Raw genomic sequence first — 20,612 nt, forward strand, 5'->3', positions numbered from 1 at the left:
TTTGGAAGTTCAAATGTGATGGCTGAATATAGCAATAATGGTAAGACTCTTGGCAGTCTGGAGGATTGGAGGGATCTTGGGGTCAGAGTCCATAGGACACTCAAAGCTTCTACACAGGTTGACTCTGTGGTTAAAAAAGCATACGGTGCATTGGCCTTCATCAACCGTGGGATTCAGTTTAAGAGCGGAGAGGTAATGTTGCAATTATATAGGAGCCTGGTCAGACCCCACTTGGAGTACTGTTCTCAGTTCTGGTCGCCTCACTACAGGAAGGATGTGGAAACCATAGAAAGAGTGCAGAGGAGGATGTTGCCTGGATTGGGGAGCAGTCTTTTGAGAATAGGTTGTGTGAACTCGGCCTTTTCTCTTTGGAGTGACGGAGGATGAGAGTTGACCTGATAGAGGTGTACAGTACAAGATAATGAGAAGCAATGACTGTGTGGATAATCAGAGGTTTTTACCCAGGGCTGAAATGGCTAACATGAGAGGGCATAGTTTTAAGGCGCTTGGAAGTAGGTACAGAGAAATGTCAGGGGTAAGTTTTTTACGCAGAAAGTGGTGAGTGCATGGAATGGGCTGCCAGCAATGGTGGTAGAGGTGGATACGATAAGAGTCTTTTAAGAGACTCCTGGAGAGGTACATGGAGCTTAGAAAAATAGAGGGCTATGGGTAAGTCTAGGTAATTTCTCATGTAAGGACATGGTCAGCACAGCTTTGTGGACCGAAGGGCCTGTATTGTACTGTAGGTTTTCTATGTTTCTTTTTTAAGTATGTGAAGGGCAAGAGGATGAGCCATGTAAGAATAGGACCAATCAGGGCGATAGTGGAGCATCGAGTGTGCATGGAGTTGGAGGAGCTAGTGGAGGTACTGAATGAATAATGAATACTTTGCTTCGTATTCACCAGCAAAAGGGACTATGGCAATTGAGGGGTTGATTTATAGAAACATAGAAAACCTACAGCACAATACAGGCCCTTTGGCCCACAAAGTTGTGCCAAACATGTCCCTACCTTAGAAATCACTAGGCTTACACATAACCCTCTATTTTTCTAAGCTCCATGTATCTATCCAAAAGTCTCTTAAAAGACCCTATCATATCTGCCTCCACCACCGTTGCCGGCAGCCCATTCCACGCACTCACCACTCTCTGCGTAAAAAAACTTACCCCTGACATCTCCTCAGTTCCTACTCCCTAGCACCTTAAACCTGTGCCCTCTTGTGGCAACCATTTCAGCCCTGGGAAAAAGCCTCTGACTATCCACATGATCAATGCCTCTCATCATCTTATACAACTCTATCAGGTTACCTCTCATCCTCCGTTGCTCCAAGGAGAAAAGGCCAAATTCACTCAACCTATTCTCATAAGGCATGCTCCCAAATCCAGGCAACATCCTTGTAAGTCTCCTCTACACCCTTTCTATGGCTTCCACACTTACAGTGGACTGAAATGCCTGAGTGCTTCAACATTAAGAAAGAGGATGTGCTGGAGCTGTTGAAAGGTATTAAGTTAGATAAGTAGCCAATATCAGACGAGATATACCCCAGTCTACTGTAGGAAGTGAAGGAGGAGATTGCTGAGCATCTGGCAATGCTCTTTGCTTCATCAATAAGGATGGGAGAAGTACCAGAGGATTGGAAGGTTGCAAACTTTCTTCCCTTATTCAAGATAGCAAGTAAAGATAACCCAGGAAATTATAGACCAGTGAGTCTTGCTTCAGTAGTGGCCAAGAGAGTAGCAACGGAGTAGTGACCTGATAGAGGTGTATAAGATGATGAAAGGCATTGATCATATAGATAGCCAAGGGCATTTCCTCAGGACTGAAATGGCTAACATGAGGGGGCATGGTTTTAAGGTGCTGGGCAGTAGATAACAAGGAGGATGTCAGAGGAAAGTTTTTCACACAGAGAGTGGTGGGTGCGTGGAATGCACTGCCAGTGTCATTGGTAGAGGCAGATACAATAAGGTCTTTTAAGATAGATAGGTACCTGGAGCTTAGAAGAATAGAGGACTATGTGGTATGGAAATTCTAAGCAGTCTCTAGAATAGGTTACATAGTTGGTCCAACATTGTGGGCCAAATGGCCTGTAATGTGCTGTTGATTTCTTTGTTTCCATGTTTCTATAAATCTATTAGAATTCTTCAAGGAAATAACAAGCAGAGTGGACAAAGGAGAGGCAGATGTCATTTATTAGGATTTGATAAGGTGGCACACATTTTGCTTCAGAAGACAAAATCCTCTGGCCTTACAGGAGAGAAACTGGCAAGGATAGAGGAATGGCTGACAGGCAGGAGACAGCGAATGGGAATAAAAGGGGCCTTTTCTGTTTGGCTGCCAGTAACTAGTGGTGTTCCTCAGGTGTCAGTATTGGGACGGCTACTTTTCACATTGTCAATGATTTGGAAATGGAATTGATGGTTTGTGGATGATATGGTGGAGGGGTATGTAATGCTGAGTAAACAATGCAATTGGAACAGGACAGACAAATTGGAAACAATAACACACACAAAATGCTGGTGGAACACAGCAGGCCAGGCAGCATCTATAGGGAGAAGCACTGTCGACATTTCGGGCCGAGACCCTTCGTCAGACAATTTGGAGGAATGGGCAAAAAAACTTGGCAGATGGAATAGTGTTGGGAACTATATGATAATACATTTTGGTAAGTAACAGTAGGGCAGACTATTATATAAATGGAGAGAAGATTCAAATATCAATGGTGCAGAGGGACTTAGGAGTCCACGTGCAAGATTCAACATTTTCTGACCCTATGTCACCTCTTTCTAAACATGTAATTCCATCCCTTACCAACAGAGCCACGCCACCACCTATGCATGTCTACCTGTCCTTTCAATGTTAGTGTAACCCCCTGGGTCGCCTCAGGCTCGCTCAGCTCGTTCTCGTCTGGGGGAGCAGCCTTCGGCCCCGCCAAACTGGGTAATCAGCTGGTGTGGATGCTGTGAGATGTCACCGCCTCGCCCAAAAACAGACAGTACACCATATGCGATTAAATGAGTACAATTTATAAAGGTTACTATAACTAAGTGATTAATAATGATACAGTGTATATGAAGGGAAAAAAATAAAGAAAAGGCGCCAAACTTATCAAAGTCCAGACCACTTCGTGCACAACCGTTGGAGCTCAATTACTGAAGTCTTCTGGCCACCATTCGATCCCCTCCGAACTCCTCGACCCGCCGCCTACGACCAACCACGGTGGTCGACCAGACGCTCCACACGAATCTGTCTTCGTCTCCTCTCCTCACCGAAACCCTTGGGCCTCGGACCCCGAGCGGGGGTCCATCGCCCAGCTTCCAGCATCGCGTCCTCTCTCTCTCACCCCCTTGTGCCGACTCCCCAAAATGCCTGCCAACAATCAGTTTACAGACCCACAAGAAAGAATAACATTAATCCCAATTGGTTAACAAACAAATACAATTCACGATATCAGTAATTTTAACCCAAACAAACTTCCAGCACTTATCATAACAAAGAAGCATTCCTACTTTTAACAAAACAAAGAAGCCATTTTGTTTACATACACAGTAACAAAGAAAAAGAAGAAACCCCCTTTACATTAGGAACATGTATATCCTCTGTTGTTAAGCTCCCAACTATGGCCTTCTTTCAGCAACAACTCAGTGATTCAGTGAACAACTCAGCTTCTTCCCCTCTGCCATCCGATTCCTAAATGGACATTGAAGCTTTGGACACTACCTCACTTTTTTAATATAGTATTTCTGTTTTTGCACATTTTAAAAAATCTATTCAATATACGTAATTGATTTATTTGTTTATTTATTATTATGTTTTATTTAATTTTTTTCTCTCTCTCTGCTAGATTATGTATTGTATTGAACTGCTGCTGCTGTTAAAAAATTTCATGTCAAATGCCGGTGATAATTGATCTGATTCTGATTCTGAGGCCAACAACACCATACTGACCAGTCTTTAATTACGTCACGGGTTTATCCACCTTATTCCAAATGCTACGCGCATTTAACTACAACACCTTCAGTCCTGCATTCTTTGCCCTTTTGAATTTTGCCTCCGTGATACAATTTAACTCTTTGCTCTATCTGCATTTATACCCAATCATTAGCCTGTCCTTCCTTACATTCATGTTACATTCATCATCTACTTGTAAAGCTGCTGGCTCAAGCTTAGATCTGTCGTGCTTGTTCACATCCCCCTCCCAAATTAGTTTAAACCACTCCCAACGGCTCTAATAAACCTGCCCATAAGAATATGGGAGGGGGATGGGAACCAGCATGATAGATCTGATCATGAGCCCCTTGGATTCAAGTGCAACCCATCCCTTTTGTACAGTTCCCACATACCCCAAAAGAGGTCCCAATTATCCAGAAAGCTGAATTCCTGCCCACTGTTTCAATTTCTCAACCACGCATTTATCTGCCACCTCATTCTATTCCTATACTCACTGTCATGTTGCACAGACAACGATCTTGAGATTACTAACCTTGAGGACCTGCCTGTCAGCTCCATTCCTAACTCCCTATATTCTTTGTTCAGGATCTCCTCCCTTTTTTGTCATTGGTACCAATATGTAGTATACAACTTCAGCATAACATCCCATCTTCTGAACCCAAATAACACACACAAAATGCTGAAGGAACTCAGCAGGCCAGGCAGCATCTACGGAAAAGGGTACAGTCAACATTTCAGGCGGAAACCCTTCAACAGGATTGAAGATAAAAAGCTGAAGAGTAGATTTAAAAGGTGGAAGGAGGGGAGAGAGAAACACAAGGTGATGGGTGAAACCTGAAGGGGAAGGAATGAAGTAAAGAGCTGGGAAGTTGATTGGTGAAAGAGATAGAAGGGAGGAGCACCAGAGGAAGGTGATGGGCAGGCAAGTAGATAAAGTGAGAGAGGGAGAAGTAGATAGGAAATGGTGAAGGATAGGGGGTGTGGGAGGCATTGCTGGAAGTTTGAGAAACTGTTTCGCTGAGCATCTACATTCTGTCCGCCAAAGAAAGCGGAATCTCCCAGTGGCCATCCATTCTAATACCACTTCCCATTCCCATTCCGATATGACCTCCGCCACTGAGGTTGGAGCAATAACACCTTATATTCTGTTGTATAGCCTTCTACGTGATGGCATGAATATATCAGGTATTTTGACTTACTAATTTTCTTTCTTTATTTAATAGGTGGGGCAGTTTATCAGCCTGTTACCGTGGTTACTCCTCAAGGTCAGGTAGTGACACAAACACATGGTACAATCCGAATCCAGAATGCACAGGTGTGTTATATTTTCATCTGCTTTGTGGGTTCTCAGAGAGAATGGGTTATGGGTCACTGAGGAAATTGTGGAGTCTGGGCAATGATCATTCATAAACTGTGTAACTGCCTGCTTGTAAAATTATTAATTCCATGGAACACTGGTTCAGAAACCTGATCTTGAATACTTTTGCTGTGTCCACTGTGACAGCCAGGATCTCCCAGCAACCAACCATTATAACTCCACTTCCTATTCCCACACTGACACAGCCTGCTGAGCTACCAGGTTGCGGCTATACACAGATTACAGGAACATATTTTCTTTTCATCTCCAATTTGATGGCATCAACATCAATTTCCCTTACTTCTGGGAACCATTCCCCTCTATTTCCACCCTCCCATTCTTTTGTTTGCCGTTATCTTTATGGCTCCTTCAACCCTCCCCTACTTTCATGACTTGCTCATTACACATACCTGCCTTGCTCTTGATCCCCCACCTCCTTCCCTTTTATTCTATCGTCCACTGTCCTCTCTCATCAGATTCCAGCCCTTTGCCTTTGCTGCCAATCATCTCCCAGCTTCTCAAATCATTCCCACTTCTCCATCTCTTCCACCCAACTACCCTTCCCCTCTCACGGCCAACAAATGCTCCTCCCCCTCCCTGAATCCATTTCTTCAGATTTCTGCCCTTTTTTTCCAGTCCTGATGGTCTTGGCCCCGAATATTGACTATTCATTTCCCTCTCTAGATGCAGCCTAACATGCTGAGTTCCTCCAGCATTGTTTGTGTGTTGGCAAGATTAATCTCCAATTGTATCTTAGAAATATAGAAAACCTGCAGCACAATACAGGCCCTTTGGACCACAATGCTGTTCCGAGCATGTACTTAATTCAGAAATTACCTAGGGTTACCCATAGCCCTCTATTTTTCTAAGCTCCGTGTACCTATCCAGAAGTCTCTTAAAAGACCCTGTCGTATATGCCTCCACCAATGTTGTCGGCAGCCCATTCCATGCACTCACCACTCTCTGCGTAAATAAACTTACCCCTGATATCTCCTCTGTACCTGCTTCCAAGCACCTTAAAACTGTGCTCTCTCGTATTAGCCATTTCAGCACTGGGAAAAAGCCTCTGACTATCCACACAATCAATGCCTCTCATTAGCTTATATACCTCTATCAGGTCACCTCTCATCCTCTGTCACTCCAAGGAGAAAAGGCCAAGGTCACTCAACCTATTAAGGAAACTTAAGAAAGAGATTAGAAAAGCTAAAAGAAGTTACGAGTCTGGTTTGGCAAATAAGGTGGAAGTAAATCCGAAAGGCTTCTACAGTTATATTAAAAGCAAGAGGATAGTGAGGGATAAAATTGGTCCCTTAGAGAATCAGGGTGGTCAGCTATGTGTGGAGCCGAGGGAGATGGGAGAGATTTTGAACGATTTCTTCTCTTCGGTATTCACTAAGGAGAAGGATATTGAATGGTGTAAGGTGTGGGAAACAAGTAAGGAAGTTATGGAACCTATGACAATTAAAGAGGTGGAAGTACTGGCGCTTTTAAGAAATTTAAAAGTGGATAAATCTCCGGGTCCTGACCGGATATTCCCCAGGACCTTGAGGGAAGTTTGTGTAGAGATAGCAGGAGCTCTGACGGAGATCTTTCAGATGTCATTAGAAACAGGGATTGTGCCGGAGGATTGGCGTATTGCTCATGTGGTTCCATTGTTTAAAAAGGGTTCTAGAAGTAAGCCTGGCAATTATAGACCTGTCAGTTTGACATCAGTGGTGGGTAAATTAATGGAAAGTATTCTTAGAGATAGTATTTATAATTATCTGGATAGACAGGATCTGATTAGGAGTAGCCAGCATGGATTTGTGCGTGGAAGGTCATGTTTGACAAACCTTATTGAATTTTTTGAAGTAGTTACGAGGAATGTTGACGAGGGTAAGGCAGTGGATGTAGTCTATATGGACTTCAGCAAGGCCTTTGACAAAGTTCCACATGGAAGGTTAGTTAAGAAGGTTCAGTCGTTAGGTATTAATGCTGGAGTAATAAAATGGATTCAACAGTGGCTAGATGGGAGATGCCAGAGAGTAGTGGTGGATAATTGTTTATCGGGATGGAGGCCGGTGACTAGCGGGGTGCCTCAGGGATCTGTTTTGGGCCCAATGTTGTTTGTAATATACATAAATGATCTGGATGATGGGGTGGTAAATTGGATTAGTAAGTATGCTGATGATACTAAGGTAGGAGGTGTTGTGGATAATGAGGTGGGTTTTCAAAGCTTGCAGGGAGATTTATGCCGGTTAGAAGAATGGGCTGAACGTTGGCAGATGGAGTTTAATGCTGAGAAGTGTGAGGTTCTACATTTTGGCAGGAATAATCCAAATAGAACATACAGGGTAAATGGTAGGGCATTGAGGAATGCAGTGGAACAGAGAGATCTAGGAATAACAGTGCATAGTTCCCTGAAGGTGGAGTCTCATGTAGATAGGGTGGTGAAGAAGGCTTTTGGAACGCTGGCCTTTATAAATCAGAGCATTGAGTACAGAAGTTGGGATGTAATGTTAAAATTGTACAAGGCATTGGTAAGGCCAAATTTGGAATATTGTGTACAGTTCTGGTCACCGAATTATAGGAAAGATATCAATAAATTAGAGAGAGTGCAGAGACGATTTACTAGGATGTTACCTGGGTTTCAGCACTTAAGTTACAGAGAAAGGTTGAACAAGATAGGTCTCTATTCATTGGAGCGTAGAAGGTTGAGGGGGGATTTGATCGAGGTATTTAAAATGTTGAGAGGGATAGATAGAGTTGACGTGAATAGGCTGTTTCCATTGAGAGTAGGGGAGATTCAAACGAGAGGACATGATTTGAGAGTTAGGGGGCAAAAGTTTAAGGGAAACACAAGGGGGTATTTCTTTACTCAGAGAGTGATAGCTGTGTGGAATGAGCTTCCTGTAGAAGTAGTAGAGGCCAGTTCAGTTGTGTCATTTAAGGTAAAATTGGATAGGTATATGGATAGGAAAGGAGTGGAGGGTTATGGGCTGAGTGCGGGTAGGTGGGACTAGGTGAGATTAAGAGTTCGGCACGGACTAGGAGGGCCGGAATGGCCTGTTTCCGTGCTGTGATTGTTATATGGTTATATGGTTATTCTCATAAGGCATTCTCCCCAATCCAGGCAACAACCTTGTAAATCTCCTCTGCATCCTTTCTATAGTTTCTACATCCTTCCTGTAGAAAGGTGACCAGAACTGAGCATAGTACTCCAAATGGGGTCTGACCAGGGTTCTATAGAGCTGTAACATTACCTCTTGGCTCTTAAACTCAATCCCATGATTGATGAAGGCCAATGCACCATATGCTTTCTTAACCACAGAGTCAACCTGCGCAGCAGCTTTGAGTGTCCAATGGACCCTGACTCCAAGATCCCTCTGATCCTCTACACTACCAAGAGTCTTACTATTCTGCCATCATATTTGACCTACCAAAATGAACCACCTCACAATTATCTGGGTTTAACTCCATCTGCCACTTCTCAGCCCACTTTTGCATTCTACCAATGTCCCGCTGTAACCTCTGACAGCCCTCCACACTGTCCACAACACCCCCAACCTTTGTGTCATCAGCAAATTTACTAACACATCCCTCCACTTCCTCATCCAGGTCATTTATAAAAATCACGAAGAGTAAGGGTCCCAGAACAGATCCCTGAGGCACACCACTGGTCACCGACCTCCATGCAGAATATGACTCATCCACAACCACTCTTTGCCTTCTGTAAACAAGCCAATTCTGGATCCACAAAGCAAGGTCCCCTTGGATCCCATGCCTCCTTACTTTCTCAATAAGCCTTGCATGGGGTACCTTATCAAATGCCTTGCTGAAATTGATATACACTACATCTACAGCTCTACCTTCATCAATGTGTTTAATCACATTCAAAAATTCAATCAGGCTCGTAAGGCACAAACTGCCCTTGACAAATCCATGCTGACTATTCCTAATCATATTATACCTCTCCAAATGTTCATAAATCCTGCCTCTCAGGATCTTTTCCATCAACTTACCAATCACTGAGGTAAGACTCACTGGTCTATAATATCCTGGGCAATCTCTACTCCCTTTCTTGAATAAGTGAACAACATCTGCAACCCTCCAGTCCTCCAGAACCTCTCCTGTCCCTATTGATGATGCCAAGATCATTGCCAGAGGCTCAGCAACCTGCTCCCTCACCTTCCACAGTAGCCTGGGTACATCCTGTCCGGTCCTGGTGACTTATCCAACTTGATGGTTCCAAAAACTCCAGCACATACCCTTCCTTAATATCTACATGCTCAAGCTTTTCAATCTGCTGTAAGTCATCCCTACAATCACCAAGATCCTTTTCTGTAATGAATACTGAAGCAAAGTGTTGGTTTAGTATCTTTGCTATCTCCTCCAGTTCCATACACACTTTTCCACTGTCACACTTGATTGGTCCTATTCTCTCATGTCTTATCCTGTTGCTCTTCATGTACTTGTAGAATGCCTTGGGGTTTTCCTTAATCCTGTCCGCCAAGACCTTCTTATGGCCCCTTCTGTCTCTTCTAATTTCATTCTTAAGCTCTTTTCTGCTAGCCTGATAATCTTCTGGATCTCTATCATTACCTAGTTTTTTGAATCTTTCGTAAGCTTTTCTGTTCTTCTTGACTAGATTTTCAACAGCCTTTGTACACTACCGTTCCTGTACCCTACCATCCTTTCCCTCTCTCATTGGAATGTACCTATGCAGAATGCTACACAAATATCCCCTGAACATTTGCCATATTGCCAGGTATATGGAGGAATTTAAGGAGGGGGGTTATATGGGAGGCAGAGTTTAAGTGTCGGCACAACATTGTGGGCCATAGGGCCTGTACTGTGCTGTACTATTCTATGCTCTATGTTCTAAATTTCTGTCATACATTTCCCCAAGAACATCTGTTCCCAATTTTTGCTTCCAAGTTCCTGACTGATAGCTTCATATTTCCCCTTACTCCAATTGAACGCTTTCCTAGCTTGTCTGTTCCTATCCCGTTCCAATACTATGGTAAAGGAGATAGAATTGTGATCGCTATCTCCAAAATGCTCTCCCACTGAGAGACCTGACAACTGACCAGGTCCATTGCCCAATACCAGATCAATACAGCCTCTCCTCTTGTAGGCTTATGTGACCCACAGGCTCGGCCAGTACGTGTTCGTCGAGGGGAAGACAACTTTTGGCCCCGGCAAACTGAGAAATCTCGTTTGTGTGGATGCTGCATGATGTGTTGCCCTGTTACAAATCCCCACTGAAAAATATCAGACAGTACACCATATACAATTAACTGATTGAACTTTATATATCTTAATCTGAATATAGGGTTAGTAAAGAAAATATAAAGAAAAAGGACCCATTTTAAGAGTTAAGTCAAAAGTGCACGTTGGAGCTCACAAATACGTCCATTCGTCAACCATTGACCTCCTCTGAGTGTCGCCAATCTTCAGACCCTCGCTCCTGGTCCAGTCCGTCCAGTGGTCTTCCAGCTCTCTCCACACACGTGTTCCTTCTCTTGCTGACCAAAGACTGCAAAAATCTCTCTTTCAGACTCACAAGAAAGAACAATAGCACTCCAAACCCCGTTATCTTGAGTCATAACCCAAACATTGCTGCTACAGAGAAACCATTACATTATCAGTGAAACCTTACAGCATGTTACAGTCTCCCCCCACCAAATTTAGTCATGTCCTCATGACATTGAGATAATTCGCCAACCCTTCCTGCAAAACACAAAGCCCAATCCAGGTGTAAAAGGCAGTGACATAGCTCTCCAACACAGTAGGGTCACACTCTGTTCCCCTGGTAGGCCAACCTATCCGGTGGTCTCCTAATTCTTTGAAACCTGTGCACCCGGTTCCACACTACTGGGGATACTTCTGGTCCACCTGCCGAGACCTCCCCGAATCTGTCACTGGTGCTCACCTGCAACTTGGAGCCCTCTGTCCCATGATCAAACCCCTCTTCCTCCCTTACAGAGTCCCACTGCAACCCAAGCTGCCCACAGATAGCCCCCCCCCCCCACTTCACCTGACTCAGTTGGAGAAGGGCCAGGAGTCTCTTCCTCAATCAATGGGGAGTTAGTGAAATGCAGCATATACCACACATCCAGGTCTTCATCCTCCAAATGAGTATCCCTCTCAGGGGTGAGGACCGGCCTAACCTCACCCGTTGGGAGCCCAGCAGACACCCCGCGTTTCCGAAGAGTCCTCTTAATAGGTGTGGGCTCCAAGTCAGGCTCTGGGTCTACCTGTACCTTTTGACCCAGGGGCAACAGATGGTTCCGATTGAGAATCTTGACAGGCCCAATCCCATCCTCTGGTTTCACCCGGAAAACTGGTAGGTTTGGCATTTGACTCTCCACCACATAGGGTGCAGCCTCCCAGCAGTCAGCCAGCATATGCTTTCCAGGTAGCCCAAAATTCCATATAAGGACTCTGTCTCCTGGCTGGAGTTGGGAGAACCTCACCTTTTGATCATACCTCGTCTAATTCCCTTGATTCTGCTTGGCAGCCACCACCCCAACTAATTCATAAGCCCTTTTCAGCTCTCTTCTCATGTCAGGCACACACTTCAGATAAGTCTTCGGTGGCAAGTCACCCTTGTCAATCCCGAAGCAAAGGTCAATGGGCAACCTCGCCTCGCACCCAAACATCAGATAATATGGCGAGTATCCAGTAGCTTCATTTCGTGTACAGTTGTAACTGAACCAGATACTCAATATTTGACTCCACTTGCTCTTCTTGCTGTTCTCCAGGGTCCCAAGCATGTCTAGCAAGGTCCGATTAAACCTCTCTGGCTGGGGATCACCCTGTGGGTTATTGGGCGTGGTCCTCAACTTCTCAACTCCAAGCATGCCCAGTAACTCATGGATGATTCTGCTCTCGAAAACCTGTCCCTGATCGCTATAGTCACATACATGCAACCCTGTAAAAGTATCAGCAGCAATAGAACACACCTGGAGTCTGGTTTTGCTGTTAACAAAACAATATTTTATTAGTAACTACATAATAGAGTAACTTAAACCAGGCAAATCAAGAGTTAATGGTGTTATGCATATATAGGTGTAAATAAAGTTCCCAAACTTATTCAAGCTCAGGTGGTAAGAGTTAGTCTTATGATGGTATGTAAGAAAAGTTCAGTTCAGATGAATGGGACTGAAGTGAGATGTTTGTAATCCAAGAGCGAATGTTGTGAGAAGGTAATTACGTTGCTATTCCACAGGTTCCACAACAGCAATACAAAATAACATTAGCAGTAGGTTTTATCTCCGAAGTTGTTCCACTCCACACACGAAGTATCACCAACAGTGATCTTCAACGAATATCCTTTCAACACAAGTGGTACCACACCCGAAATCAGCCACAGGACATCTCAAAGTGGTGGCCACAGGATACTCAAACAAAATCCACATATGGATTATCACCAACAGTAGCTTATCCCAAAGGGGACCATCTTCAAGGGAACCACCACCCAGGCAAGGGTCGACACACCAGTAGATTCCACAAGGTTACCCCTATCACACACAACATGATATCCACTTATCCAGTTCCACCACATACAAAATAACTCCAACAGTGATTTGCCACAGGGGTGCCTTTCTTCAGTGAACTACCACACCCAGACAAAGGGTAAACACACACGTGGTATTCACCTCACCTGGTATTCACGTGGTATTTCTCCTCACCAGAGAACTGTGGATTAACTAAGTGACAATCACACTTTCGTAGTCAAATGGAAACAAACTCACCCTCATGGGCTACTTAGAGAAAGAGTCCAAACAGTGATCTCTGTGTCACTAGGTTTCTTCTGTTTCAAACCTTCCGCTCCTCTCCTCTTCTCTGCAAAATTCTTCTAGTAGCAGCTAACTTGTGAGAGTCATTTATCAATACTCTGGATCGATCTCAACTCACCCCTTTTGGGCTACTGAAAGTTTAAACCAACGACCAACTCACTGGTGTTTTCCATTGACCAAATCCATCTTGACTCTGAGCTGTGTGTCTGTGACTGTCCTTGTATATTCAAAGCAAGCCGCAGGAAACAATGTAAACATTCATTGTCCATCAAATATCTATCTCTCTCTCTCTCTCTCTCTCTCTCTCTCTCTCTCTCTCTCTCTCTCTCTCTCTCCTCTCTCTCTCTCTCTCTCTCTCTCTCTCTCTCTCTCTCTCTCTCTCTCTCTCTCTCTCTCTCTCTCTCTCTCTCTCTCTCTCTCTCTCTCCCTCTCTCCCTCTCTCCCTCTCTCCCTCTCTCCCTCTCTCCCTCTCTCCCTCTCTCCCTCCCTCCCTCCCTCCCTCCCTCCCCTCTTTCTCCCCCCCCCCCCTCAACAGTGCCCAGAAGTCAGTCTCATTATCCCAGCGTTCTGACGTCACAGTCCACAGAAAAAATGAACCCCAGGGGTACATAACACTATGCATTCGCCAGGGGGAGGCCATAATAATAAATGAAATACTTCTCCCATAACACTTTTGCTACCAGTAGACGCCCTCTGGTCCTTGGTAGAAAAAGCCTATCTGGTGTAATGGTCCGTGATGGCCAGGAAATCCATACACACCAGGTCCAGAGGCCCTGCACTCTGTAGGTAGGACAAGGGAGCTGCCCGCATAGGCAGTCTTCTGCTGTATGCATCAAATGCACGACTTGCAGTATTCTTCGATCTCCAACTTCATTTGGGGTCAGTAGAACCGGTCTCTGAGCAATCCATAAGTCTTTTCCACCCCCAAATGTCCAGAATCATCATGAAGTGACTTCGACGCAATCCTCAAATACGTCTGGGGCAGAACCAGCTTCACCCCCAGGGCAGGAATGCTCTCCCAGTCCTCATCCCTGACCAGTCCCTCATGCATCCGTCGGGACAAAGCATCCACATCAATGTTCCAGCTCCCCAGCCAGTACTTCAGGCTGAAATCATAGGCAGACGACGCTGCCAACCACCGATGGCCTATTGCATCCAGTTTCGCCGAGGTCAGTATATAAGTTAGGGGGTTGTTGTCCGTCCTCACCTCAAACTTGGCCCCGTACTGATAGTCACTCAGCTTATCCACCACAGCCCATTTCAACACCAGAAATTCCAACTTGTGCATGGGATAATTTTTCTCGGAGGGCGACAGATTCTGGCTGACAAATACAGTGGGTCTCAACCCGGTGCCCTGATCCTGATACAGGACACTCCCCCCAAAGCCCTCCCGACTGGCATCCATGTGCAGCACATACAGCAATCGGGTCTGCAAGAGCCAGCACTGGCGCTTGGGTCAGCAGCTCCTTCATCGACTGAAAAGGCCTCTTCACAGTTTGCATCCCACCTCTGTCCAAAGGGCTCCTATGGGCTAAGATACTCTTCACCCTCCTGTCCTTTTGTCCCCCTTGCTTTCTTCCCCAAGGGAGGGTAACCGCACAGAGGCTGATTCAACGGGTGACTCACTTTCGCGTAGCCTTTCACGAACCTCCAATAGTAACTACAGAACCAGAGGAACAAGCACAGAGCACTCACAGTCTGGGGTCTTGGCCAAGTGGAAACCGTCTCGATCTTAGCTGGATCTGTAGCTACTCCCATTGTGAGACTATGTGCCCAACATAGCTAACAGACGTTTGGCAGAACTGGCACTTGTCCAGAGAAAGTTTTAACCCTTCAGCTTTCAGGCAGCCCAGCACCTTCAGCTGCCTCGCTCCATGTTGTTCCAAGGTGGATCCAAATACTATGAAGTCATCCAGATACTCCAATACCTGAAGCAAGTTCATATCCCCCACTGTCCTCTCCATGACTCGCTGGAAAGTTGTAGGAGTCTGCGATATGCCCTGGGGCAACCTTTCGAACTGGAAGAATCCCAGGGAACATATAAATGCCATGTTCTCTTTGTCAGCTTCATTCATGAGGACCTGGTAATATCCACTCCTCAAATCCAAAACACTGAACAACTTCGCACCCCTCAGACAGGCCAGCGCGTCTTCAACCCTGGAGACCGTATACTTGTCAGGGATGGCGCGCCTGTTCAGAGTCCTATAGTCCACACACATCCGTACCTTCCCATTCTTCTTCTGTGCAGCTACTATTGGGGATGCATAGGGACTTCGGGACTCGGTGATGATCCCAGCTTCCTTCAACTTGCACAAATGCTGCCGTACATCTTCCACCTATGCAGGGGCCTATCGCCGTGACCTCTCTCTAAACGAGGTGTCCTCAGTCACGCGGATAGTGTGGCAAGTGCTCTTGGAACAACCCAAGTCAAACTTGTCAGTGGAAATGACACCTTCCAGCTTCAACATCTTCTCTATCAACCTCCTCTTCCACACTGCAGGCACCAGGGAGTCCCCGAAGTTGAATGACTCTGCTGTCAACTTAACCCACTTTTCCAATAGTTTCTCCCTGGCTTGTGTCACAGGGACACTGGACATTACCGTCACTGGGAACAGGTGCACCAGGGACATCCCACGATTGAAGGTGACCTCCCTCTTCGTTGTGTTCCTGACAATCACTGCCATCCTGCTCGCCGGTACAACCGAGGGCTTCTGCAGGTCGGGCCTCACCAGTATCCCAGCAGGAAATCCCGACTCCCTCTCGAGGTCTTCCGGAGCGTTCACTAAGAGGGCCTTTCCTCAGGCACTCCGTGAAATTTGGGGGTCCCCATCACTCTTGCTACTTCCCCGGGCCGTACCACCATTGGCTTCGACTGGGTGAACCACACAGTCCCTTGTTTAAATTTGATATCCAGCCCAATGTGACCACACACTTCCTCAAAAGCAGCCTGGAACACCGGGTGCACTGCCAGTGTCCCCAGAAAGCTCTTGCCTGCCTTCTCCTTGCAGGCCCCCATGACCCTCCTCACAAGAGGGCTGTTGGTTCCCACCAGAATTGAAATGCCACCCTTCTCGACCGGGTCCAGACAAACCAAGAACAGACAAACCAGACAAAGGCAACAAGAACCTCAGACACTCCCACATTCGGCCTCCAAGAACTCCAGCTTCACTGACAAATGACCATCGCATGGATAATCACCAGCTTTGCTACCCCAAGTCTCCAGTGCTCTGAATGCTGTCAGGTACCAGTTGTAAAACGAACAGTACAACAACGTGACCTGTGACCCAGTGTCGATTATGGCTTTAGAATAAATACCCTCTATCTGTAGCGACAAACTGCAGCGTGGTCCCACTAAGCCTTCAGGAATAGGGTTTTTCACTTTCGGGGTTCCATGGTACATTGCTGGGAACATGTTGCCCCAGAGACACCAGGCTGTTCCCTCACTGGGTCTCCTCTAATTTTCCCGACACCTCTCCCTGCTTAAGCACCCAGGGGCTCACTCTCCAAGGGGCTTCCCGCCGCTCACATTCCCGCCTGAAGTAGCCCTCTTCGCCACAGTTATAGCAGACAATACCAGCCGCCCCCCTTCTCGCGGAACCCCAGTCACCCACAGCCCTCTGCGTAGTCCGTCCCCTTGGGGTGGCCCTCTTTACTAGTCCTATCATACGGAGGGTCCACACCCGCTGTTAACTCCTGGGACATCTCAGTTCTCAGCTCTGCCACAATCTCCTTTGCCATTCCCCGGGTTGGGCTGGCTGCGGTCACTTCAGCACAAGGGATTACTACCGAGGACTGTACCCTGCTGACAGAGCCCTCCCACGCCTTCAAAGCGTTCTCCTCCTCCCGCACCTCTCTAATCAGCTGAACAAATGAGGGAGAGGGAGGCGTCTTATGGGACTGTGGGACACCCCAAGCAATCATGTCCTGTGACTGGGCGCCCTTGGCTATCTGGTCCATCCTTAACTTATCTAACTTAGCCGCCTGAATGACCGCCCTGCGCCGCAGACAATTTAGCTGTCTCTCTAGCCAAAAAGTGGAAGCAGAAAGCTTATATGTACAGAAGGTAATCATTCTGTGGGAGGGCAGCGTAACTGCCCTGTAGGTGAGCAGGTTAATTGTATTGTAGATGAAGAGTGCAGTGGCATGCAGAAGTTTGGGCACCCCGGTCAAAATTTCTGTTCTTGTGAATAGTTAAGTGAGTAGAAGATGAACTGATCTTCAAAAGTCATAAAGTTAAAGATGAAACATTATTTTCAACATTTTAAGTAAGATTAATGTATTATTTTTGTTTTGTACAATCTTAGAGTGAAAAAAGGAAAGGAGCGCAATGTAAAAGTTTGGGCACCCCAAGAGATTTAAGGCAAACAAGTAGTGAGGTCATGGAACCTATACAAATTAAAAAGGAGGAGACGTTTATCCCCAGGACCTGACAGAGTATTCCCTTGGACCTTGAAGGAGACTAGTGTTAAAACTGCAGGGGCCTTGGCCGATATATTTAAAATGTCGGTATCCACGGGTGAGGTGCCGGAGGATTAGAGGATAGCTCATGTTGTTCCGTTGTTTAAAAAAGGCTCTAAAAGTAATCTGGAAAATTATAGGCCATATAACCATATAACAATTACAGCACAGAAACAGGCCATCTCGGTCCTTCTAGTCCATGCCGAACGCTTACTCTCACCTAGTCCCACTTACCTGCACTCAGCCTATAACCCTCCATTCCTTTCCTGTCCATATACCTATCCAATTTTTTTTTTAATGACAATATCGAACCTGCCTCTACCACTTTTACTGGAAGCTCGTTCCACACAGCTACCACTCTCCGAGTAAAGAAGTTCCCCCTCGTGCTACCCCTAAACTTTTGCCCCCTAACTCTCAACTCATGCCCTCTTGTTTGAATCTCCCCTACTCTCAATGGAAAAAGCCTATCCATGTCAACTCTATCTATCCCCCTCATAATTTTAAATACCTCTATCAAGTCCCTCCTCAACCTTCTATGCTCCAAAGAATAAAGACCTAACTTGTTCAACCTTTCTCTGTAACTTAGGTACTGAAACCCAGGCAACATTCTAATAAATCTCCTCTGTACTCTCTCTGTCTTGTTGACATCTTTCCTATAATTCGGTGACCAGAACTGTACACAGTACTCCAAATTTGGCCTCACCAATGCCTTGTACAATTTTAACATTACATCCCAACTCCTATACTCAATGCTCTGTTTTATAAAGACCAGAATATCAAAAGCTTTCTTCACCACCCTTTCCACATGAGATTCCACCTTCAGGGAACTATGCACCATTATTCCTAGATCACTCTGTTCTACTGCATTCCTCAATGCCCTACCATTTACCATGTATGTCCTGTTTTGATTAGTCCTACCAAAATGTAGCACCTCACACTTATCAGCATTAAACTCCATCTGCCATCTTTCAGCCCATTCTTCTAACTGGTCTAGATCTCTCTGCAAGCTTTGTAAACCTACTTCATTTTCCACAACGCCACCTACCTTAGTATCATCTGCGTACTTACTAATCCAATTTACCACCCCGTCATCCAGATCATTAATGTATATAACAAACAACGTTGGACACAGTATAGATCCCTGAGGCACACCAGTAGTCACTGGCCTCCAACCTGACAAACAGTTATCTACCACTACTCTCTGGCATCTCCCGTCCAGCCACTGTTGAATCCATTTTACTACTTCAATGTTAATACCTAACAAATGAACCTTCCTAACTAACCTTCCATGTGGAACCTTGTCAAAGGCCTTACTGAAGTCCATATAGACAACATCCACTGCTTTACCCTCGTCAGTTTTCCTAGTAATCTCTTCAAAAAATTCAATAAGATTTGTCAAACATGACCTTCCACGCACAAATCCATGTTGACTGTTCCTAATCAGACCCTGTCTATCCAGATAATTATATATACCATCTCTAAGAATACTTTCCATTAATTTACCCACCACTGACATCAAACTTACAGGCCTATAATTGCTAGGTTTACTCTTAGAACCCTTTTTAAACAATGGAAGCACATGAGCAATATGCCAATCCTCCGGCACCATCCCTGTTTCAAATGACATTTGAAATATTTCTGTTAGAGCCCCTGCTATTTCTACATTAACTTCCCTCAAGGTCCTAGGGAATATCCTGTCAGGACCCAGAGACTTTAAGGTGGGGGACGGGTTATATGGGAGGCAGGGTTTGTGGGCTGAAGGGCCTGTAATATGCTGTACTATTCTATGTACTATGAAAGACTTATTCACTTTTATATTCCTTAAAATTGCCAGTACTTCCTTTTCTTTAATCATCATAGTTTCCAAAACTACCCTACTTGTTTCCCTTACCTTACACAATTCAATATCCTTCTCCTTAGTGAATACCGAAGAAAAGAAATTGTTCAAAATGTCCCCCATCTCTTTTGGCTCCACACATAGCTGTCCACTCTGATTGTCTAAGGGACCAATTTTATCCCTCACTATCCTTTTGCTATTAATATAACTGTAGAAACCCTTTGGATTTATTTTCACCTTACTTGCCAAAGCAACCTCATATCTTTTAGCTTTTCTAATTTTTTCTTAAGATTCTTTTTACATTCTTTATATTCCTCGAGCAGCTCATTTATTCCATGCTGCCTATATTTATTGTAGATCTCTCTCTTTTTCTGAACCAAGTTTCCAATATCCCTTGAAAACCATGGCCCTTTCAAGCTTTTAACCTTTCCTTTCAACCTAACAGGAACATAAAGATTCTGTACCCTCAAAATTTCACCTTTAAATGACTTCCATTTCTCTATTACATCCTTCCCATAAAACAAATTGTCCCAATCCACTCCTTCTGAATCCTTTCACATCTCCTTAAAGTTAGCCTTTCTCCAATCAAAAATCTCAACCCTGGGTCCAGTCCTATCCTTCTCCATAATTATTTTGAAACTAATGGCATTGTGATCTCTGGACCCGAAATGTTCCCCAACATATACCTCCGTCACCTGACCTATCTCATTCCCTAACAGGAGATCCAACACTGCCCCTTCTCTAGTTGGTACCTTTATGTATTGCTGCAAAAAACTATCCTGCACACATTTTACAAACTCCAAACCATCCAGCCCTTTTACAGAATGGTCTTCCCAGTCTATGTGTGGAAAATTAAAATCTCCCACAATCACAACCTTGTGCTTACTATGAATATCTGCTATCTCCTTACAAATTTGCTCCTCAATTCTCGCTCCCCATTAGCTGGTCTATAATACACCCCTCTAAGTGTTACTACACCTTTCCCATTCCTCAATTCCACCCAAATAGTCTCCCTAGATGAGCCCTCTAATCTATCCTGCCAGAACACTGCTGTAATATTTTCTCTGACAAGCAATGCAACACCTCCCCCTCTTGCCCTTCCAATTCTATCACACCTGAAGCAACGAAATCCAAGAATATTTAATTGTCAATCACACCCCTCTTGCAACCATGTTTCACTAATAGCTACAACATCATATTTCCAGGTATCAATCCATGCTCTAAACTC

At 45.1% G+C, this 20,612-nt stretch overlaps 1 protein-coding gene across 5 annotated transcripts in view; it reads left to right on the forward strand.

Annotated features, from left to right (window-relative positions):
• Positions 1 to 20,612, forward strand: part of pknox1.1 (pbx/knotted 1 homeobox 1.1) — a 228,454-nt gene that overhangs the window by 122,735 nt on the left and 85,107 nt on the right. For all 5 annotated transcript variants that reach the window (XM_073044731.1, XM_073044728.1, XM_073044729.1 and 2 more), the window contains one exon: positions 5,172 to 5,263. In XM_073044731.1, the coding sequence (XP_072900832.1) occupies positions 5,172 to 5,263 (92 nt within the window). The remainder of the gene's footprint in view (positions 1 to 5,171; positions 5,264 to 20,612) is intronic.

This window comes from Hemitrygon akajei, chromosome 5, assembly GCF_048418815.1.
Source record: "Hemitrygon akajei chromosome 5, sHemAka1.3, whole genome shotgun sequence".
In the NCBI taxonomy this organism is placed as follows: domain Eukaryota; kingdom Metazoa; phylum Chordata; class Chondrichthyes; order Myliobatiformes; family Dasyatidae; genus Hemitrygon; species Hemitrygon akajei.